The sequence below is a fragment of the Salvelinus fontinalis genome, chromosome 23 (genome assembly GCF_029448725.1).
Source record: "Salvelinus fontinalis isolate EN_2023a chromosome 23, ASM2944872v1, whole genome shotgun sequence".
In the NCBI taxonomy this organism is placed as follows: domain Eukaryota; kingdom Metazoa; phylum Chordata; class Actinopteri; order Salmoniformes; family Salmonidae; genus Salvelinus; species Salvelinus fontinalis.
In genome coordinates, this window is record NC_074687.1 from 19235152 (window position 1) to 19258963 (window position 23812).

Consider the following 23812-nt stretch of genomic DNA (forward strand, 5'->3'; position numbering starts at 1 on the left):
GGTTGTACATTCGCCAATAGAACAGAGAGAAGAGGCGGTTTATTCACTCGCCACCATAGTTTCATCATAGTGCCCCGACGTAACTCTATATCGTAGTCTTTTCCTCTTCCGAGGGTCGGGATTAGGGCCTGGTGCCGGGTGAGTAGTATGTCCTGTGCGGTCGAGTCATTGAAGTAAAACACTTAATCCAAGTCGAGGTTAGTGATCGCTGTTCTGATGTCCAGAAGCTTTTTTTGGTCATTGGAAACAATGGCTGAATCATTATGTACCAAAAAAGTTATCAGCGCAATAACATTTGAAGTAGCATAATTGGGCAGGAGCTTGTAAAATGGACGCTTTACATGCCAGCGCCATTGTGTCCCAAAAAGAAGTTGACTTTGTGCTAAATCTGAACATTCTCAATGTGGTCCCTTGTTCAGTCCTTCAGATATTTCCCCTCCAACATTGACGTTATTGAGTGGCTGGGGGCCTACTACATTGACACTCAGTTCTGTGAGAAGGCCATCCAATACTTTGAGAGAGCCACACTAATCCAGTAAGTCTCTAGTCCTCATCTCACAATAATATCAATATGTATGAGTTTGTACATCATAATGTGTGTAACAAGTAATATCCTTTGTTCATTGAGCCTCTATTCCGCCACTTCCACCCAATAGCCTAGGGACACGGTTATATTGTATCATGCCCCTACAGTATTGATAACTTGTCATGTGGTTTCAGGCCAACTCAGGTGAAATGGCAGCTTATGGTGGCCAGCTGCTACAGAAGAAGTGGTGAGTTTATCATCCACCTCAATTATGGCTAATGATGACTGATTGATTTTATTGTCCAAATGATTTGGTCCTGGCCTTTTATAGTGTCGTGACATGACTTATATTAATCTAATGACTGTTAGGCATCGATTCAACTAACTATGTTTAATTGTTACTCGATTCAATTAATCATGTAACAATTTACTCATTAGGATTTTGGGGCACCACGGAAGAAGTTGTTTAATGAATTACCATCTCCTGAATTAAACTCTAGATGATATATAAGATATCTATCGATAACAGTCATTTATTAATCATTACCTCATATCAGTCTCATAATTCTTCCGTCGCAAACTCCTTGCATCTGCACAAACCTCAGCTTTACTGATCATTCCATACCACACAAATTGATACATTTTTTTATTTACTAACTAACTAAATGATAACACAGGACACACACACACTCGGTATAGGTTATTGATTAGAAACTTAATGTGATGAAAACAGGTCCCTAGTGGACTAACGACAACATGACTGCTTGTTTATCAAAAGAGGAAAGAGAAGAAAGGGAGACAACACTTATACACTTGTAACTATGCTCATAGTAATCCTAATACTTTGCCCCGAACCACCGCCCATTTGGGTAAGCAATAATGAATGTATTTACGTGTTGAATGTCTTCCTTCATTGTGTATCTCTGTTGGACCCAGGCCTTCATGAAAAGGGTTCCATTGGGCCTTCTCCCGAGCTCAAGTGTAAGGCTCTGATTGTCCACAAGTGGTCCTTCTTCTTAGTTGTCCGTGGCTTCAATGCCTTGTCCTGTAGTCTTAGGCAGGACTAACAGGATCCTTCTCCCGTCCTAGAAGAGTGGTCCTCTTAAGACCGCTAATCTGCCGTGTCAATGATCCCAGTGGGGTGATAAGAGCAGTGTACTCGACGATGTTTTGAAGAGAGTAACAGGATGGTTCTACTTAAATTAACTTTCTTAGATACAGTACTTAGAATAGCTACTCAGCCGTAACATGGATTGTGAGAGAGGCTACTTTGTCGTCTTCACCACGTGTTGATTTTCAGGGTCGTAACCAATGGAGACCTAAGCTGCAGCTTGAGTCCTTCTGGTCTGGTATGTTAATTCTCAACTCATCCTTTACACTCTCGCACAAAGGGACACGCTCTCTCAGCTCCCTCGAGCGTGGCTACTTACTGGGCAAAGTATTATCAAAACTATGATCTCGTTAGAAAACTAAAATCACATTCCTATCTTACCAAATATTTTCTCTTCATCCTTGATATTTCCTACACAATGTCAAGGATGTAAACCTGACATACACAGTGTGAAAGCTCTTCAAGTTACAATATTTTCATCATGACATCACAAAATAGACATTAATGTCCCATACTCCATCTCTCATCCTTCCCCACATCTGAATGTTAGAAATATTGTCCGTGTTCACTTTTGGACGTTAGAGTTTTTGGGCGGCAAAATGTCTCTGGAACAAAGACCGATTCCAATCACCACTACTGAAGACCAAAAAGAGTTGTCTGCTGTATACAATTTACTATTGGCGTGAGGTGTCATCAAACCCCCACACCAATCCCTCCTTCCCTCTGTGGGTGAGAGCGGTCTGGTGGAAGGCAGATCCATTGTAAACCTGCTCTTTGGATCCTCACAGGAGAGTCATGACAAGAGATGTGAATTATTCCATGTGCAATGACCTGAACACTGCTGCTCTTTGTTCCTTCATCCTCAGGAAACTACCAGAAAGCTCTGGAGACTTACAAAGACATCCATCGGAAATTCCCGGAAAACGTTGAATGTAATCCACCCGATCCCTTCTTGTCCTCTCAGCATTACTGCTCTAATGTAATGGTTTATTAAAAATATATATACTGATACTGACTCTATAGGTGTGTTTCCCCCCCCTGTCCCCCTCCAGGCCTGCGTTTCCTGGTGAGGCTGTGCACAGACATGGGGATGAAAGAGGTCCAGGACTACGCCACCAAACTGAAGAAGGTGGAGAAGATGAAAGAGATCAGAGAACAGGTACTCTACTTACTCACTACTTACTCACTCACTTCCAAGATGGCGTAGCAGTGTAGACGTGTTTGTTTAGTCCTCTCGTGTACGTTTGTATTTTTCGTATTTCTTGTATATATTTAAAATTAAAAAAATTAAAAAAAAGATTTTTAATTTGATTATACCTTCCGGTAACCTACCTCACCCAATGTGATACGGAATCGCTATTATTTTTTAACTTTGGAACACATTCAAGAACCCCCAGTAGCTAACCAGCTAATCAGCTACAAGCTAATTTAGCCATTTTTAGCCGCTGCTAGCAGCTTTTACCTTCTGCACAGACACCAGCCCTGTTATTAGCCTGGATATTACTCACCAATTTACCAGCATCGGACTGTCTCTCGACAACAACGCCGGATTCCTGCCGTAATCCCTGAGCCACTACTTCTGATCCTCACAGCTAGCTTGCAGCTAGCGCCACTGCCACGAAGCTAGCACCAGTTAGCAAACACAATTCTACAATCGCAACCTCTCTTTCGCCATCGCCATCCGGCTTGGATTCTCTGTCGACACGACCACGTCTGGTCTGCAGACGAATACCCCATCCGCTGTGCCCTCAACCGGCCTCCGTCTGAGCAGACCCCCTCAGTCTGAACAGACCACCCCCCGGGCTACTAACTTTAAACGCCGCGTGCTAGCTTAGTGGTGGCTTCCCTGCTCCATCTACAGCTGCCCCCTGGACACTATGATCACTTGGCTACATAGCTGATGCCTGCCGGACTGTCCATTAATTCACGGTACTCCATTCTGTTTATTTGTGTTTTATCTGTCGGCTCTGTGTTTTAACTCAGGATCTGTGTGTAGTTAATCCGACCCTCTCTGCCTAGTCGTCGCCATTTTTACCTGCTGTTGCTGTGTTAGCTGACTAGCTGCTGTTATCTCACCTGTTGTTTTAGCTAGCTCTCCCAATCAAGACCTGCAATCACTTTATGCCTTACTGTATGTCTCTCTCAAATATCAATATGCCTTGTATACTCTTGTTCAGGCTAGTTATCATTGTTTTGGTTTGCAATGGACCCCGTAGTTCCACTCTCCGTACCTCTGATACCTCCTTTGTCCCACCTCCCACACATGCGGTGACCTCACCCATTGAGACCAGCATGTCCAGAGATACAACCTCTCTTATCATCACCCAGTGCCTGGGCTTGCCTCCGCTGTACCCGTGCCCCACCATACCCCTGTCTGCACATTATGCCCAGAATCTATTCTACCACGCCCATAAATCTGCTCCTTTTATTCCTTGTCCCCAACGCTCTAGGCAACCAGTTTTGATAGCCTTTAGCCGCACCCTCATCCTACTACTCCTCTGTTCCTCGGGTGATGTGGAGGTAAACCCAGGCCCTGCATGTCCCCAGGCACCCTCATTTGTTGACTTCTGTGATCGAAAAAGCCTTGGCCTCATGCATGTCAACATCAGAAGCCTCCTCCCTAAGTTTGGATTACTCACCGCTTTAGCACACTCTGCCAACCCTGATGTCCTTGCCGTGTCTGAATCCTGGCTTAGGAAGGCCACCAAAAATTCGGAGATTTCCATACCCAACTATAACACTTTCCATCGAGATAGAACTGCCAAAGGGGGAGGAGTTGCAATCTACTGCAGAGATAGCCTGCAAAGTTCTGTCATACTTTCCAGGTCTATGCCCAAACAGTTCGAACTTCTAATTCAAAAAATTAATCTCTCCAGAAATAAGTCTCTCACTGTTGCCGCCTGCTACCGACTCCCCTCAGCTCCCAGCTGTGCCCTGGACACCATCTGTGAATTGATCGCTCCCAATCTAGCTTCAGAGTTTGTTCTGTTAGGTGACCTAAACTGGGATATGCTTAACACCCCGGCAGTCCTACAATCTAAGCTTGATGCCCTCAATCTCACACAAATCATCAAGGAACCCACCAGGTACAACCCTAAATCCGTAAACATGGGCACCCTAATAGACATTATCCTGACCAACTTGCCCTCCAAATACACCTCTGCTGTCTTCAATCAAGATCTCAGCGATCACTGCCTCATTGCCTGTATCCGCCACGGGTCCACGGTCAAACGACCACCCCTCATCACTGTCAAACGCTCCCTAAAACACTTCTGCGAGCAGGCCTTTCTAATCGACCTAGCCCGGGTACCCTGGAAGGATATTGACCTCATCCCGTCAGTTGAGGATGCCTGGTCATTCTTTAAAAGTTACTTCCTCACCATATTAGACAAGCATGCTCCGTTCAAAAAATGCAGAACCAAGAACAGATATAGCCCTTGGTTCACTCCAGACCTGACTGCCCTCGACCAGCACAAAAACATCCTGTGGCGAACTGCAATAGCATCGAAGAGCCCCCGCGATATGCAACTGTTCAGGGAAGTCAGGAACCAATACACGCAGTCAGTCAGGAAAGCAAAGGCCAGCTTTTTCAAGCAGAAATTTGCATCCTGTAGCTCTAACTCCAAAAAGTTCTGGGATACTGTAAAGTCCATGGAAAACAAGAGCACCTCCTCCCAGCTGCCCACTGCACTGAGGCTAGATAACACGGTCACCACTGATAAGTCTGTGATAATCGAAAACTTCAACAAACATTTCTCAATGGCTGGCCATGCCTTCCACCTGGCGACTCCAACCTTGGCCAACAGCCCCGCCCCCCCCCCCCCCCCCCCCCCCCCCCGCTGCTACTCGCCCAAGCCTCCCCGGCTTCTCCTTTACCCATATCCAGATAGCAGATGTTCTGAAAGAGCTGGAAAACCTGGACCCATACAAATCAGCTGGGCTTGACAATCTGGACCCCCTATTTCTGAAACTGTCCGCCGCCATTGTCGCACCCCCTATTACCAGCCTGTTCAACCTCTCCTTCGTATCATCTGAGATCCCCAAGGATTGGAAAGCTGCCGCTGTCATCCCCCTCTTCAAAGGGGGAGACACCCTGGACCCAAACTGTTACATACCTATATCCACCTTGCCCTGCCTATCTAAGGTCTTCGAAAGCCAAGTCAACAAACAGATCACTGACCATCTCGAATCCCACCGTACCTTCTCCGCTGTGCAATCCGGTTTCCGAGCCGGTCACGGGTGCACCTCAGCCACGCTCAAGGTACTAAACGATATCATAACCGCCATCGATAAAAGACATTACTGTGCAGCCGTCTTCATCGACCTGGCCAAGGCTTTCGACTCTGTCAATCACCATATTCTTATCGGCAGACTCAATAGCCTCGGTTTTTCTAATGACTGCCTTGCCTGGTTCACCAACTACTTTGCAGACAGAGTTCAGTGTGTCAAATCGGAGGGCATGTTGTCCGGTCCTCTGGCAGTCTCTATGGGGGTACCACAGGGTTCAATTCTCGGGCCGACTCTTTTCTCTGTATACATCAATGATGTTGCTCTTGCTGCGGGCGATTCCCTGATCCACCTCTACGCAGACGACACCATTCTGTATACTTCCGGCCCTTCCCTGGACACTGTGCTATCTAACCTCCAAACGAGCTTCAATGCCATACAACACTCCTTCCGTGGCCTCCAACTGCTCTTAAACGCTAGTAAAACCAAATGCATGCTTTTCAACCGTTCGCTGCCTGCACCCGCACGCCCGACTAGCCATACCACCCTGGACGGTTCCGACCTAGAATATGTGGACATCTATAAGTACCTAGGTGTCTGGCTAGACTGCAAACTCTCCTTCCAGACTCATATCAAACATCTCCAATCCAAAATCAAATCTAGAGTCGGCTTTCTATTCCGGAACAAAGCCTCCTTCACTCACGCCGCCAAACTTACCCTAGTAAAACTGACTATCCTACCGATCCTCGACTTCGGCGATGTCATCTACAAAATAGCTTCCAATACTCTACTCAGCAAACTGGATGCAGTTTATCACAGTGCCATCCGTTTTGTTACTAAAGCACCTTATACGACCCACCACTGCGACCTGTATGCTCTAGTCGGCTGGCCCTCGCTACATGTTCGTCGTCAGACCCACTGGCTCCAGGTCATCTACAAGGCTATGCTAGGGAAAGTGCCGCCTTATCTCAGTTCACTGGTCACGATGGCTACACCCACCCGTAGCACGCGCTCCAGCAGGTGTATCTCACTGATCATCCCTAAAGCCAAAACCTAATTTGGACGCCTTTCCTTCCAGTTCTCTGCTGCCTGCGACTGGAACGAATTGCAAAAATCTCTGAAGTTGGAGACTTTTATCTCCCTCAACAACTTTAAAAATCTGCTATCCGAGCAGCTAACCGATCGCTGCAGCTGTACATAGTCCATCTGTAAACTACCCACCCAATTTACCTACCTCACCCCCATACTGCTTTTATTTATTTACTTTTCTGCTCTTTTGCACACCAGTATCTCTTCTTGCACATGATCATCTGATGATTTATCACTCCAGTGTTAATCTGCTAAATTGTAATTATTCGATTTATTGCCTACCTCATGCCTTTTGCACACATTGTATATAGATTCTCCTTTTTTCTACCATGTTATTGACTTGTTTATTGTTTACTCCATGTGTAACTCTGTGTTGTTGTCTGTTCACACTGCTATGCTTTATCTTGGCCAGGTCGCAGTTGCAAATGAGAACTTGTTCTCAACTAGCCTACCTGGTTAAATAAAGGTGAAATAAAAAAATAAAAAACTACACTCTTGTTTAAGGCTACTGATAGTGACAACAGCACCATCTGAGGCCACTGGAGGCGTTGGCTTCATTGTGTTTTTCCTATGGAAAACAGACAGAATACAGACTTCTCAATGAATCAGAACCATCTGCTCCTAAATCAGTGCTGAGATGTTCTTGGATCAGAACCGTCTTCCTAAGGAGTGACTCTAATTCCTACTCTGTTGTTAACTGGCCCAGGCTTTGCTGACATCATCGTCACAGATCAACTCCAGTGTCTCTGGCTGGTTTTGCTCCCTGCAAGTGTCTTTTGTTTTCACCATAGAAACCAACCCGAGTTAGATAAATCAGTGTGTCTGTGCGGTACTCTGTATTATTGTTTTTGTGGATATTGGATTTTAACAGAGACATCATTTCTCTCTCCTCTCTAGCGGGTGAAGTCGGCGAGGGAGGGCAGCACTAGAGGCACCCGGAGAGAGGGCAGCGCCAGCAGTGGTGAGTGATGACCCTGAACACCTCTATACACCTAAACACACTCTGTCTCTGACTTCTTCTATTTAGATGGTAATCCCTTGCGAAATTAAGTTCACCATTATCATATCTTTACTCCTAACTGCTGTCCATGGGTGTGTCTCAACAGTGGGCACCCCAAACCTTGTCCGTACCCCGCCTAAGGCCATCGGTACGAGCCTGTAGAAGCTTGATAGCAACCTCCTACCTCTGTACATCACCATTAGATCTCTGACCCCGAGTTCCTTTATTCTCATACTAACCCTTTCTAACTTTAGAAATTCAGTTAACCTATATAATCTCTCTGTCCTCCCCTGCTGTTAATATGTGTGTCTCGACAGTCGGCACTACAGACCCTATTCGCCACCTGCCAAAGAAGGACAGCGGTACGAGCCTCCTCTGTAGAATAGAGCTGGGTCCCGTTCCAATACTTTTATTCCAGTAGTTGTTCCATTGCTACAGGATTCTGCCTTGGCCATTGGAAAACTATTATTACATCGTATCCGTTGTAGTCATCAGCACATTAAGAGTCAGGTGTTTGCCTTCAAGGACAATTATTTGGATTATGTGGTAAGAGAAGACTGCAAACTATTCCTCCCAAAGAATATCTGAAGTCTGTGTCCATGCCCAGGCTATTATGTAGTTTCTTAGACTTGATATGCTCTGTCAGCTAATGTTATAACAGTAATGGCTTAGTTATACAGTATCCAGACCAGTATACATGCTGATGTTTTCGTTGAAGTAATTGTGTACCATAGTACAGTTGCTTCAAACAACTCCCCTTATAGCCACAACAATGATCATTCGGTAGTGTAGTGTTTCCCAACCTTTTTTGAACCGTGGCATACCTTGATGGGTTATACAATTCTGATGAACCCATACACGGAGTGTACAAAACATTATGAACACCTGCTCTTTCCATGACATAGACTAACCAGGTGAATCCAGGTGAAAGCTATGATCCTTTATTGATGTCACTTGTTAAATCCACTTCAATCAATGTAGATGAAGGGGAGGAGGAGACAGGTTAAAGAAGGATTTTTATGCCTCGAGACAATTGAGACATGGATTGTGTTTGTTTGTGTGCCATTCAGATGGGTGAATGGGTAAGACAAAAGATTGAAGTGCCTTTGAATGGGTTATGGTAGTAGGTGTCAGGCGCACCAGTTTGTGTAAAGAACTGCAACGCTGCTGGGTTTTCAACCTCACCAGTTTCCCGTATGTATCAAGAATGGTCCACCACCCAAATGACATCCAGCCAACTTGACACAACTGTAAATCATCTATTTTCGGTGACAAATGTTTTTTTATAGATTTAAATAGGGTTTCTTTGAAATATTTCCGTACTTTTCATAGATCCTTACTCATGGTGGTTCATTTGTATGTAGCCCTTTAACAGCATCCAGTGATGTGGCCCCTCAAATTATACAAATGTAACAACATTCCTCCGATCACGTTTATAAGCGAGTGTTCTGAAAATAATGAAGATTAGGAAACGTTTCACGACACTCCTGAGAGTTCCTGGGAACCACTGATTTACTGTACAAATGTCTGCACACACTTCGTCTTACAATTAATTTACTCTTTATTCTCTTATGGCACTTCAGAGGTGGATATCAAAGCAGGTGAGCAGGACAGTGTTATATTATGTGTTTGTGGCAGATCACACAAACGTGTGCTTTTAACACAGACAACTCTTTACTCTCCTCTTGCCATTTTACATGTCCTTTTTTCTTTAACTATGCTGTTCTAACTTGATCCTCAACTATCCCTGTCCTCTCTGGTCACTCTCTTTTATTGCATACTTTCCTTCTTCTCTTTCCACATGTCTTTCTTCTGGATCTGTTCAGTCTCTCACCCTGAGCCTAAACACAGTCCTCTGCTGGACCAGGGGAGAGGTATGTACTGTACTACAGAATGGAAAGCTATCTATCAATCATATTTGTCACAGTAATTTGTCAATGAAGAAAAGGGTGACATTACGTTTATTTAAGTGAGAGAAAAAAGGTTTTACATTGTTAGTAAAAAGAAACGCCACCATTTCAATATACTATTGTCAAATGACTAAACTCTCTACAGTCTAGCTTTACAATTCACTGTGTCCCAGAAATCTTCTGTTAGCACTGTATGCCAGGATTGACTCCTTCCTGCAACTCACCCCCTCCAGAGAATGGTTGCACTGAACACATTGCAAAGAGTGAAAACCTCCCTTCTTCAATACACATCTAAGAGTTGTCACTCTGTTGACCCTGTTGACTACAAAAAAATTATACATAGTGGTTATTTAAAAACTGGAGTTGTTGTTACTGTTATGTTACTTCAGCAAAGACATCATCTACTTATGACTACTCTCACTGAGGATCCAGTATGGTTGAAAAGCATTTCACAGATACTTCCAAATCCATGCTGACACTCTTTGATCTAGAGTGTAAGCTGCCCTCTTCTTGTGCAGGGAGGTCAGATTGGCCCAAAAGGCGAGAGCTGACTCTCGGACAGGGAAACGTATAGCTAGACACTCATGGTATGTGCAATACATTTTTTTCTTCGGTTTTGAGGCAAAAAAAGGGATTGCTTTTCCACTGGAAATCTCACTGCATTTTTGAGGGAGTTGGCCCTGGGGAAGGCTGGGATTTGAGGATTATAAGGTACAACAGAATTGGGCCTCTTCCTGTTTTCATGGTTGGATTTTTTTTCCCATAACTACATAGTTGCCAGATGTGGAGTGTGGTTGTCTCTTGCCTGTTCCCCACCTTTCTGGACTGCCATGCGGACCTGACATCTGAGCCTAGAGCTGTCACACACACATTCTGCCTATCTCTTTCCTTCTCTCTCCTTCTTTCTCTCAAACACACACAGAGGAGTGTGTTTGGTATTAACCAGCCTCTCATTGTTACCCTCTGTTAGAGAGGGATAAACAATCACTGCTAAATGTGAACCATGCAGATACAGGGTAATGAATGGGCCGGTCCCAACAGTAAGCAAGCAGGTTAATCCTGTGTCGGTTCTCAGACAGTGGACACAGCAGCCATGGCACCAGCGCCAAGGGGGAGAGGCTGAGCGCCAAGATGAGGGCACTGCCTGGCTCCAACGAACCCTACGAGGCCAGCAGCCAGCGAGACATTGGTGAGACACACACACACACTCCCTCCCTCCACTTTCAACAGTTTAGACTTGCAGTGTAGGTTTTTTGTCTTCAATTGTACAACTCTATCTCAGGCCCCTGATCCATCTTAACACGTTGTGGACAAAATCATGTTTTATTACACTTGTATTTCATCAGGGGAGCCCATTGACACCAGGGTCTCATTTTCAATGGTGCCCTTAGGAAGAAAAAATCTACACGAACATCCAATAAAAAAATTGTAACATTCAACATTGGACTCCTAAATTACCATAGCAACACCAGGGAATCAAGACGCAGGGAGTTCTGCAGGTTATTCAAAAAACGAGGGACATTAAAACCGAAGGCAGATTTACCTAATTCCGTGGAGACCCGAGGAACCTCGAGTTAACCAACCCTGTGAACGAGTTTAGTAACTCATGTTTTCATACTTAGGTAAATCGGAAGCTTGAGTTGTTGAGCTTTGTAAACAAAACGGGAATAGTGAAGTGATCTACGGGACTTTTATGAGGACCAGCCAACCTTTTGATACAGGATGCAGTGAAGCGTATTAAAACTGTCAACTGTGATATAGCACGATGGTAGATGGCATACAAAGGTTTAAAGAGCAACTGACTTTTAAAAGGCAATTAATCCCTTTGAAAATGACCTATGTGGCATCGATAGGAGTCAAACAGTTATTGTAGTGTCAAAATGTACTATAAGGTTGAATAGGATCAATTTGGTCATGAAGTCAGTCTCGTCTAAAACGGAGTTTGGAACATCCGTGCATCACAATGGTTAAATGAAGGTTGAGTTTTGATTTGACGATGTCCATTTACCCACTAACATGGGGTGAACAGCTGCGGTGATTGTGCTCTATCCAATAGTATAGAAAATGAGACAGACCGGCCCAGCAGCTCCGACTTTGTTTACATAAGACAGCACGTTGCACATGTTTTTTACTTAAGAAATACTGCACCAAACACCTTTTAGTTAGATGTAAAATTGCGCAACTAAAACATCCTTGGCAAAAACATAAAAATTACAGATTTCTTGAGTTCTAAGATTCATTCTGGCTATTTTGAAGAAGTGAAATCGGCTTCCGTGTCTACAGTGTCTCATTGGGGGCAAACATCATTAACCAAACGCGGAATCGGCCAGGAAACACCTCCAAGACTGAAATCTCGTTTTTCTAATGAGCAACAGAAAAACACGTGACAATCGGTGTATTCCGTCGTTCTTTAAGAGTAGTTGCTGCTGCAATCTGGTAAATGGTGTCACCATAGTCAAGAACTGATGGGAAAGTTGACTGTACAATCTGCTTCTTGCTGTTTAGGGAGAGGCAAGATTATTTTTTATTTTTTTTAAAGCCTTTGCTTTTTAACTAGCTCATCAGTATGCTTTTTAAATGTTAAATCCTTGTCAATCCAAATGCCTAGATATTTGTAGGCGGGAACCCGATCGATGGGATAACCATTCAACTAATATATATGTAGTCCATCTGAAAATGTTTTGCGAGTATGAGAGAACAACATATATTTAGTCTTGCCCACATTAAGTACAAGTTTTAAACCATCGGGGCTTTCTGTAAGGCAGCAAAGTCAGATTGCATCTCTAACAACGCCTGGCATACATAACAGTATCGTCTGCATACAGATGAATATTACACGTTTTAACAAATATCATTTTTATGATCTAAGCAATTTTAACACATCTAAAACTGTGCTGTTTCCAGGTCTAAAACCAGACTGTTTTATTTTTAACATTTTTTTTTCACCTTTATTTAACCAGGTAGGCTAGTTGAGAACAAGTTCTAATTTACAACTGCGACCTGGCCAAGATAAAGCATAGCAGTGTGACACAAACAACAACACAGTTACACATGGAATAAACAAACATACAGTCAATAACACAATGGAAAAAGTCTATATACAGTGTGTGCAAATGAGGTAAGATAAGGGAGGTAAGGCAATAAATAGGCCATAGTGGCGAAATAATTACAATTTAGCAATCAAACACTGGAGTGATAGATGTGCGGAAGATGAATGTGCAAGTAGAGATACTGGGGTGCAAAGGAGCAAAAAATAACAGTATGGGAATGAGGTAGTTGGATGGGCTATTTACAGATTGGCTATGTGCAGTGATCTGTGAGCTGCTCTGACAGCTGGTGCTTAAAGTTAGTGAGGGAGATATGAGTCTCCAGCTTCAGTGATTTTTTTTTTTTTTTTTTGCAATTCGTTCCAGTCATTGGCAGCAGAGAACTGGAAGGAAAGGTAGCTTTGGGGGTGACCAGTGACATATACCTGCTGGAGCCCGTGTTAAGGGTGGGTGCTGCTATGGTGACCAGTGAGCTGAGATAAGGTGGGGCTTTACTATAGCAATTAAGAATAGAGTGAAAAGTTTTTAAAAGCTGAGAGTTGGCCAGGGATTCTAAAACTTTGGAAAGGCAAAATCATTTGGAAATTGGATGGTAAATATCTAAGTCGGAAAGATCTCCTCCTTTCAAGATCTTAGGGATAACAGCAGAAACAATTGTAAAGTAAAAATAAATGTAGGTCAAGGGTTCTGCAATAAGTGGGGCAGAGAGCTGCAGTAAAAAGGGATCAAGTGAATCAGCACCTATTGATGTTAAAAACAAAATCCATCTTTAGCGAAGCACTTAGTAAATCAAGTGGTTGAAATGAAAATTAAGTATGTGATTCAGTCAGTGTATCATTCTCTCCAATCTGTTACGAGGTGTCTAAAGGACTCCCTCTAGTGGAATGATGCATGACAAAGGCCCGGACTAAACAGACCTAATAGAGAAAAGCAGTATACCATCCACTGTCTATAGGCAGTGGACCATAGACCACCCTCTCTACCTCTTCATCAGCACTAACACAGCTCAAATCAAATGTTACTTGTCACATGCGCCGATTAAAATAGGTGTAGACCTTAGCGTGAACTGCTTACTTACATGCCCTTAACCAACAATTCAGTTTTACGAAAATAAGAGTTAATCAATTATTTACTAAATAAACTAAAGTCAAAAAAGTAACAATAACGAGGTTATATACTGGGGGTACCGGTACCGAGTCAATGTGCGGGAGTACAGGTTAGTTGATGTAATTTGTACATGTAGGTAAGAGTAAAGTGACTGCATAGATAATAAACAGCGAGTGGCAGCATTGTTAATGCATAGTCCGGGTAGCCATTTGATTAACTGTTCAGCTGTCTTATGGCTTGGGGGTAGAAGCTGGAGCCTTTTGGACCTAGACTTGGCACTCTGGTAGCATCATGAAGTCACTCACCCTCCCTCTCTTTCCTAACATTACTCTTCAGGGGATTGGTGTTGTTCCCCTTACAATATTTTGAGTGTGCTGCTACGACAGTTTGTACTTTTCACTTACAGTGGTGTTCTAGTGTGGGTGTCAATGTGGAACACAGTATCTGCAGGGAGTGTAGTACACCTTTGTCCCATGTGTGCAATATAATAATGAATAATAACCATATGTCCCTGTGTGTAGATGCCTCCTACGTGGATCCACTGGGGGCTCCGATGGAGAGACCAAAGACTGCAGCTAAGAAGCGCAATGAAGATGACGACTTTGCTGATGAAGAGCTGGGAGATGACCTACTACCGGAGTAGCCAGCTGCAGTTCCCCTGCTTTTCTCCTCCCCTCTTCCTTGAAGATTAAATGAGTTGGGTATTCTTAAAAAAAATATATATATTTACAAATGGAAACTATGTGTGTGACTCGAGCCTCCCTTATACATTCAGACAAACCTATGGCGTAAACTGAGATGATTATTTTCCCATATGCGTGTCGATGCGTTTATCAACTGGAAACTTTGTGGAAATTCCATTGTCATTAACTCTATGCTACCTTCAGGATAGTAATAAAGTTAACAGAATTTAGAGGCTCTTCATTTAAATTAATACTTTATAGGCTACAGATGTTTACATTTTTTGCAACATAATATTTATTGTAATTTGCTACAGGCAGATTCTGTGTTCTGATTGAGGTAAAGAAGCACATGTATCTCTCTTTGTCTTGTGAACTATTTTCAAATGACTTGAAAATTATTAAATGTTTTTTCACCATACATTTTGCCCTTGTTAATTGTGGCTGTGTAGCACATGGGGATGTGTGAAACTTACTCCTCAGCCTGGTGTCCCCACTTGGTAAGACGCTTCAGGAGTATGGTCACGTGCTAGCAAGGCAGAGGTCCCAAGTTTGCACCAGGTATGGGCCCAATAATGAGGAAGTGGCATAGTAAGGTTGCTTCAACACCCCCTGAAAAAATTTTATGAGAGAATTCTACACTACCGGTCAAAGGTTTGAGAATTTACTCTTTCAAGGGTTTTTCTTTATTTGTACTATTTTCTACATTGTAGAATAATAGTGAATAAATCAACTATGAAATAACACATGGAATCATGTACTAACCAAAAAAAGTGTTAAACAAATCAAAATATATTTTTGATTCTTCAAATAGCCAGCTTTTGCCTTGATGACGGCTTTGCACACTTGGCATTCTCTCAACCAGCTTTACCTGGAATGCTTTTCCAACAGTCTTAAGAGTCCCCACATATGAGCACTTGTTGGTGGCTTTTCCTTCACTCTGCGGTCCGACTTATCCCAAACCATCTCAATTTGGTTGAGGTCGGAGGCTTATGGTAGAGAAATTAACATCCAATTAACTGGCAACAGCTATGGTGGACATTCCTGCTGTCAGCATGCCAATTGCACACTCCCTCAACTTGAGACATCCGTGGCATTGTGACAACCACATTTTAGTGGGATTTTGTCCCCAGCACAAGGTGCACGTGTGTAATGATCATGCTCTTTAATCAGCTTCTTGATATGCCAAACCTGTCAGGTGGATGGATTATCTTGGCAAAGGAGAAATACTCACTAACAGACATGTAAACAAATTAGTGCACAACATTTGAAGTAAGCTTTTCGTGCATATGGAAATTGTCTGGGATCTTTTATTTCAGCTCATGAAACATGGGACCAACACTTTACATGTTGCATTTATATTTTTGTTCAGTGTACATTGTCTTCAGCACCATTAAGAAAACAAATTGGGCAACAACAAAAAAGAATCGCAGCACCCCCAACCTACTTCCCGCGGCTATGGGAAGTGGTACTGCTTAGTAAGCATCACTCTGCAACTTGCACCCTAGGAGTGGCAGAATCTCACCTGCCTGTCAGTGGGACACCCTGTCCTCAACAAAGCAGCTTGAGGTCCTTTACAGTGGTGTTGTGTCTCGGATCTACAGTTGCACTCAGCTCACGCTGGGGTTGCTGTTGAGTGAATTTGAGGGGTGGGGATGTGAAACTTACTTCTCAGCCTGAATTGTCCCCACTTGCGCCAGCAAATAGCTAGCTTTTCGTGTGGCGCCAACAGGTAAGCTGCTTCAGGAGGGTGGTCAGGTGTGCTAGCAAGGCAGAGGTCCCTAGTTTGTGCCAGATATGGTTCAAATCAAGAAGTGGTGCTTGCTAAGCAAGCACTGTGACTTCCTTTACAGATTCATTATAACACACAAATCCATCTCGAAAGGATTTGATCTTTACTTGAAAGAGAAGAGGGGTTTGCCTGAGCACAGGTGGATGTATTCTTGTCATAAACCTACTACTCATGCATAGAGCTATGTATCTGTGGCCATGGGGTCCACCCATGTTCCACTGCTGGAGAAAGACTGGTTGCTGCTCTGAGCATCCCCAAGTTTGAAGAGAGCAGTCTCTGCTCCAATGACAAGAACAAACTATCCACGGGCAGCAAGGCAATAGAAAAGGGCTGTGTAATATGTATGAAAATGCATGGTTGGCTGTGTAAGCAGCAGTAGTTTTGAACCCAGGAGGATTTCAACACAGTAATATACAAATTGACACTGCTGGTATTACATGATACTCTAAGCATGTTCCCAGGCCGTGCAAATGAAATCTGACAGATTTTTTACAACAGTTTAGACATATTTATTTGCTGTGTATATGAAATATTATTTACACGGAAGTCAAATATTAATACCATTATTCACTTCATAATTATGTTATGGGATAAGAAATCATTTTAAAAACAACCTACAGAGTCCGATACCATTGGTCCCCAAAATGAAACCTTATCTGACAGGCAATGGAAATTGCCCAACAAGATGGGCCTTCCTTGCGACTATCACAGACATCGGTCAAGTCAGAACTGAGGCATTGATGGACGTCAGACATCATAAGTCAACAAGGCCATACATGAAGGGTTGTAGAGCCTCAGGACATGAGGTTTGAGGGGTAGTTAGTGAAACAGCGGAACTCATTGGCCAGGTTTTTGTTGTGTTTGGGGAGGAAGCTGCATATCTTCAGACCCATCAACTTCTCTGCATGCTCCTCCATGATGGCTCCTGATAAGAGTGGTAGATAAAACAAAGGATATTAGATTTAAAAAAGCTAGAGAGCGGCATGTCATTCTGGTATGTGTAAAAATGCCCGTATTCAGTGTTGTGTGCGGTATGGAGAAGGGCACAAGCCTGAGGACAGACACAGCAATGTGAGGCTCACCTGTGCAGAGCAGCACCTTGCCCTTGGCCAGGTACTTCACAGTCTGGGCGACCTTATTGAGGCACTCCTCAGACAAGTAGGGGGGGTCAGCTAGGACAATGTCGAAACTCTGTGGGGCCACATCCTCTGGGAGAGCAAGGGGCTCGTTGTAGTCATAGAAGATGAACTCTTGGCCGTAGGTGGCGAAACGGCGGTCGTACTCTAGAACCACAGCTGACACACCGTCAGAGCCCTCCACCACTCCCTGCTTCAGCTTCTGGTACACGCTGGGTGCGCTCAGACAGGCTATCCTGGAACGTAACATCACAAGCTTTAGAAGGGCAGTCTGTAGTGAATTACACCCCAGCCATGGCAGACACCTGACTGTGTAGATGCATAGTACATATCCCTCTCACCTGCCACCTTTCCCAGCTTCCTGAATAACCTCTTCAACTAGCCGTGTTGCTGTCTCATCGCTGTACCAGAATTGGCTCATACGCTGGTGGACAGATAACGTTATATCAAGCAATGTAAATACAGCCATAATGTAGCAATAGAGGGAAGTGGATGGAGAATAGCCAGTAGACCAGCTGATAAGTTTAGCAGCATTATATAGCATCACGGTCAACATACCCAGTCCTCTTCCACCGCCCCCACCGAGTACTTGTCCACCAGTGCTGTGCTCTGCACAAGCCCGTCTCTCTCCTCTCTGTAAAACTCCTGCAGGGCAGCAAGGGTGGCCGCGGACAGCTGGGGGATATCGTCGTCGCTGTCACTCATGGCTTCAAACTTGCTGGAAGGTCGATGACAACCACCTACACGTAACACAAACTGGAAAGCTAGCTAGTGAGCTGTAACTTAAATACTGTGGCTAGTTAGCGTCAGTGTGTTGCGATCTAAACGCGCTAACGGTTACTGAAACGCGCTAGCATTACTGAAAACAGCAATGCTAGCTAGTTAGCCAGAACGTGCAAGACCGACATATTTGCCTACTGTAAAATAGTATAATACCGTTGCGCGGTGTGTTGCTGGTTTCTGAAAATAAATATTAACTGTCGCTACTGATTAATCGCTTACAACACGTGTCAAGAAATAATAACATACACTACAGTTACGGTGTCCGAGGAAGGACATATGGTATTCTACATGAGCGATTTTGTCAGGCTGCGCACTAGTGATATGCTGTTAGCGAACGATTCGTTATTTTTGAACAACTCTTTTTACCGACTCTAGATTCGTGATTCAATTTTCTGAGTGACTCGTTCATTGTAATCGTTCGTTTTACATGCTAGTAGTGCTAGCTGCAATGTGTCATACACACCGAGGTATAATATAATCCTACGGTAGTATTAATACACGTTCCTCCGGATCAGCTGCTCCAGAGACGTGCTCCGACTATGCTCATAGAAAAATAGATAATGAGCATAGAGAATAAAAATACATGTTTAGAACTGATAATTGATCGCATGCTACAAGAATGACTGCAATTAATTGATTATTGAATGTTATGAGATGGACACAGCTCAACAAACTCCACCCCTAAAACGAATCGTTTGGTGGGCTGTAGTTCACGAACGACTGCTCATCACCCTCATGGGAGTCAAGCAATGTATTCCGTCAAGTCGTTCACAATCTCGTCTGGTTGCGGCCACTAGGCCTCGTTTGAAATGTATCAAATAATATTTGTATGCCTAGCAATCAACAAATGTAACAATACATAGTTTAACGCACACGTTTACACGTCTGTAAAAAATTGAAAGCTCCCATAAACCCATAGAATCATGGCTCTTTCGAGTTCAGTTCATCGTTCGCCGATTAACGAAATGAAAGATTCATAAAAAAAAAAGCCTCACTTCCCATCACTACTGTGCATGAATGACAGCCAAAATGATTTGTATAATTAAATACATTAAAATAATTTCTACATTAATTTCAATCATTTTTATTTGGGATTTTATGTTTTCAACAAACACGATCAAAATTGAACTTTTTCCATATTCTGTATAACAGGAAATTGAGATGGACAAAAATGAAAACAATGTAAAAAGAAAAGGAAAAACTAAGTATTTTACATAATACGTTTATGTACACTTTTACATTTCAATACAATTCATTCAGGCATTCCAAGATAACCAGGGTTGTGCTCTAAACAGAGGAAGGGCAGTGAGTCAGTCTCAAATGCATTGTTAAAACAAGTGTTTACAGTGCCTTCAGAAAGTATTCAGACCCCTTGACTTTTTCCACATTGTTAAATTACAGCCTTATTCTAAAATTGATTAAATTGTCATCCCCCCCCATAAATTGACACACAATACCCCATAACGACAAAGCAAAAACTGGTTTATAGAATTTTTTTCAAATTTACAAAAAAAAAATGTAATGTCACATTTACTTTATTTTTCAAACCCTTTAATAAAGTACTTTGTTGAAGCACCTTTGGCAGCGATTACAGCTTCAAGTCTTCTTGGGTATGACGCTACAAGCTTGGCACACCTGCATTTGGGGAGTATCTCCCATTCTTCTCTGCAGATCTTCTCAAGCTCTGTCAGGTTGGATGGGGAGCATTGCTACATAACTATTTTCAGGCTTCTCAAGAGATGTTTGATCGGGTTCAAGTCCAGGCTCTGGCTGGGCCACTCAATGACATGCAGAGACTTGTCCCGAAGCCACTCCTGCGTTGTCTTGGCTGTGTGCTTAGGGTCGACCTTCACCCCAGTCTGAGGTCCTGAGCACTCTGGAGGTTTTCATCAAGGATCCCTCAATATTTTTTTCCGTTCACCTTTGCCTCGATCATGACCAGTCTCCGTCGCTGAAAAACATCCCCACAGCATGAGGCTGCCACCCCTATGCTTCACCGTAGGGATGGTGCCAGGTTTCCGCCAGACGTACGCTTGGCATTCAGGACAAATAGTTCAATCTTGGTTTCATCAGACCAGAGAATCTGGTTTCTCATGGTCAGAGTCTTTAGGTGCCTTTAGGCAAACCCCGAGTGGAAGGTTCTCCCATCTCCACAGAGGAGCTCTGTCAGTGACCATTGGGTTCTTGTTCACCTCCCAGACCAATGCCCTTCACCCCCGATTGCTCAGTTTGGCCGGGCGGTCAGCTCTGACATGCACTGTCAACTGTGGGACCTTATAGACAGGTGTGTGCCTTTCCAAATCATGTCCAATCAATTGAATTTACCACAGGTGGACTCCAATCAAGTTGTAGAAACATCAGGGATGATCAATGGAAACAGGACGCACCTGAGCTCCATTTCGAGTCTCATAGCAAAGGGTCAGAATACCTATGTAAATAAGGTATTTGTTTCGTTTTTAATAAATTAGCAAACATTTCAAAAAAACTGTTTTCGCTTTGTCATTATGAGGTATTGTGTGTTGATTGCTGAGGAAATTGTTTTATTTGATCCATTTTAGAATAAGGCTGTAACATAACAAAATGTGGAAAAAGTCAAGGGGTCTGAACGTTCTGAAGGCTCTATGTTCCTTTTTTGGTTCATTATTGCTTCAGTTATAGGGACTTGAACTTCCATCCAGTGTGTTTTGAAGTGGAAAGAGTGGCTGTGACATAGAAAAATACAACTAGAGAGAGTATGCTAAACTTCAGGGGCCCAACCTTTCTAAGGGCCTAAGGCCTCCAATAATTGTCTGTGTCTTGGCAGTCAGGACTGAAATGGTTCTAGGGAGACAGAGGGTGGCAGAGAATAGAACTACAATCCAGAATGATAAAGAAATCTAATAAAACGTTTTCAATTTCGCCCTCTTTCTTAAAGTGAACTCATCATAACCATAAAAATGCAGCTTCTCTGCCATCTATCTTATAAAACTTCTCAGTCATTGTTTTAAACATATATTTTTTCCACTTTTTTTGAAAACATATATACACCCTTGATGAACATGAAGTGATTTGTTTTTTTTGTCATCGGCCCTCCCATTTAAAAGATTCAGCAGCCCGAAGGTGGCGGGATCGAGACTCTCATTGTCATGGAGATCTGTGTGTGTGTGCTTCCACCGTGTTCTTGGTATGTGACAGGCACAGTCGTTGCTGTATGTAAGACACGTCTCAGCTTGGCCACACAGGAGTCGACACACGACACAAACAAGAAAACAAAGGCACTCTGGGAGGGGGGGGCGAGGGTGTAGAGGCAGGGAGAGAGGGAGAAGAATAGCGTTCTCAGAACAGATTGGCACCTACTCCTGTTGTGTTCATCCCAACCCTCCCACTGGCAAACTCAAAAAATGATTGGATGAGGGGATGAGTCCATCCCTCTCTGATCCCCCCTCCCCCACTGTATATGTGCGCTGGGGGCCTCTGATGAAAAAGGAGAGGACGGGGGAGGAGCAGGCGTGGAAACCTGCCCAAACGACACCATAGTCCAGTCCACACCCCTGCTCCCTTCAGTGTCTCAACCTTTCCCCTTTATGTCACAGTCTAACAGTGCAGCTCCTCAGCTCTGTCAGTCTCTGTTTCATGGTTTGGCGTGGTCAAGGTAGATAGGTAGATCGTCTGTGAGCGGGTTGGACATAGAAATAGGTGCTAGGGAGGAGGAGTGTTTGGGGGCTAGTGGTTATTTGACACAGAGCAGCCCACCTACGTTGGACACAAACTCCTCTAGGCTCTTGAGGAAGTCCACCTTCTGCTTGCGGTCCATGCTCGGGGGCGTGCTGCTGGCTGTCAGCTTGTTAAAGGCGTCGGCCAGTCGCTGGTAGATGACGGCGTCTCGCTGGGTGGCGAGCAGAGACTCCACCAGCTCCTTGTACTCCGCCTGGAGAGAGGATAGGGAATTACGTCATCATATGAGGCCGACAGGAGGTACAACGTCCACATAGTCTTTTGATTGGCTATGGTGATCTAAGATACATATGCGTGGGAAGTATAAAAACAAAGGATACTCACTTGATGCAGGCACACTAGTGTATAGAGAGCTTCTCCCGCTGCCACTGTGATCTCTGTGTTGTGTTTTTGCAGTACCAGCATGTCAAACACCAACTAGGAAGGGAGAGAGAAAGATTTTCCATTACAAAACATTTCCTCTTTTTGAGCACAATTAAATGAGGCAGACTCTGTAGTTAGGAGGAAATCCCAGGAGGGGGTGCCTCACCTTGAGGAAGTGGCGTGTAGCGATGAAGAGGGGCGTGTCTTTCTCCTGGGTCTTGGCACACTGCTCGGCCAGGGGGGACAGAGCCTCCAGACACAGCTGGCTGACCTCTGAACTCATGGATGTCATGCCCAGCTCTAGGGAGTACATGAGACTCTTGAACAGCTCCTCTGGTAGCTGGGGGATCTTCTCAGGAAAAATCTCACAGATGAACGTGATGAGCTTGTAGTACTGGTTACACAGAGACGGGAACTGGAAGCACACAGCGACAAACCAGTTAAACAACCGTTTGTAGTACAGTGACTATGTAGATCACTACTTCAAAACTACTTCAAGGAAGGCAGCATTGTACATGAATTGGCCCTGGGTCTTACCTTGAGCAGGTCCTGAGACATGAGAGGCAGAATGATGTTGACCCCAAACAGAACTACGTCTGCAGCCGACACCGACCGACCTGCCGCTCCCGAACCCTGCTCCTGCCCCCGGAACACCTCATCTATTCCAACATCAACACGCAAACACAAGAGAGGACTTGGTAAGTATCGACAATTAACTAGGAACCTAAAATATCATACATAAACATTGACTGATTTTGGAGAAGACGACACACACCTGTGTCTGAGAAGTCAATGAACTCCTTAGAGAGCAGGTTGGTGAGCAGCTCCATGATGAGCAGCAGGTCCTGGTACTGGTCCTCCTCAGCAGCCACATCAGCCCTCTTCCTGCCCAGGTTGTTCTTAGAGTAGACCTGCAGCAGAGTCAGGCACGCCTCGTACAGCTTCATAGACTTCGACTGGGGAGGCAGAGAGGGAGAAGAGGTAGCTGTTGACTCGTCTTCCCAGTGAAATCTCCCACACACACAGCTACCAGACTCTTATTTACAATGGCTAATACTGCACAATTTAAACACTTGCCCCCCAATTCCCCCTTTCTCTTATTCACGTGTAAATATTGGACTATAAACTGTCTTCCTGTATTATACTTATGATAAAATGTTTATTCTATTCTACTGAGCTATTTACTTTGTTCATATTCTTATATTTTATCATTTCTTATTGTCTAGAAGGAATCTGTAAGTATGTACAGAGTACACCATGTGTATCCTGTACATACGACTAATAAAACTTGAAACCTATCCGATTAAATTGCTTTACACAGAATACA

The 23812-nt window shown here is 43.8% G+C and overlaps 3 protein-coding genes across 9 annotated transcripts in view; 1 reads left to right on the forward strand and 2 right to left on the reverse strand.

The window, feature by feature from the left end:
* The window catches only part of ift88 (intraflagellar transport 88 homolog), a 28948-nt gene extending 13830 nt beyond the window's left edge, over positions 1 to 15118 (forward strand). For 3 of the 7 annotated variants that reach the window (XM_055878148.1, XM_055878147.1, XM_055878149.1), the window contains exons 19-27: positions 420 to 535; positions 721 to 773; positions 2504 to 2569; positions 2690 to 2796; positions 7851 to 7914; positions 9537 to 9554; positions 9780 to 9827; positions 10939 to 11052; positions 14539 to 15118. In XM_055878148.1, coding sequence (XP_055734123.1) covers positions 420 to 535; positions 721 to 773; positions 2504 to 2569; positions 2690 to 2796; positions 7851 to 7914; positions 9537 to 9554; positions 9780 to 9827; positions 10939 to 11052; positions 14539 to 14660 — 708 coding nt within the window. In that variant the 3' untranslated portion in view covers positions 14661 to 15118. The remainder of the gene's footprint in view (positions 1 to 419; positions 536 to 720; positions 774 to 2503; positions 2570 to 2689; positions 2797 to 7850; positions 7915 to 9536; positions 9555 to 9779; positions 9828 to 10938; positions 11053 to 14538) is intronic. The other 4 variants (XM_055878152.1, XM_055878153.1, XM_055878151.1 and 1 more) reach the window with 3 other exon arrangements.
* A 1856-nt stretch (positions 15119 to 16974) lies between these two features.
* Positions 16975 to 19033, reverse strand: eef1akmt1 (EEF1A lysine methyltransferase 1). The gene is made up of 5 exons (XM_055878157.1): positions 18562 to 19033; positions 18184 to 18381; positions 17967 to 18049; positions 17572 to 17861; positions 16975 to 17414 (listed from the first exon to the last, which is right to left on the reverse strand). The coding sequence occupies exons 2-5, from the start codon at positions 18328 to 18330 to the stop codon at positions 17284 to 17286; spliced, it is 651 nt and encodes a 216-aa protein (XP_055734132.1). The 5' UTR covers positions 18331 to 18381; positions 18562 to 19033; the 3' UTR covers positions 16975 to 17283.
* A 443-nt stretch (positions 19034 to 19476) lies between these two features.
* The window catches only part of xpo4 (exportin 4), a 43539-nt gene continuing 39203 nt past the window's right edge, over positions 19477 to 23812 (reverse strand). The window contains exons 18-22 of the mRNA XM_055878156.1: positions 23261 to 23441; positions 23023 to 23144; positions 22652 to 22900; positions 22447 to 22539; positions 19477 to 22315 (exon numbers count right to left, since the gene is read on the reverse strand). Of these exons, the coding sequence (XP_055734131.1) occupies positions 22118 to 22315; positions 22447 to 22539; positions 22652 to 22900; positions 23023 to 23144; positions 23261 to 23441 (843 nt within the window). The 3' untranslated portion in view covers positions 19477 to 22117. The remainder of the gene's footprint in view (positions 22316 to 22446; positions 22540 to 22651; positions 22901 to 23022; positions 23145 to 23260; positions 23442 to 23812) is intronic.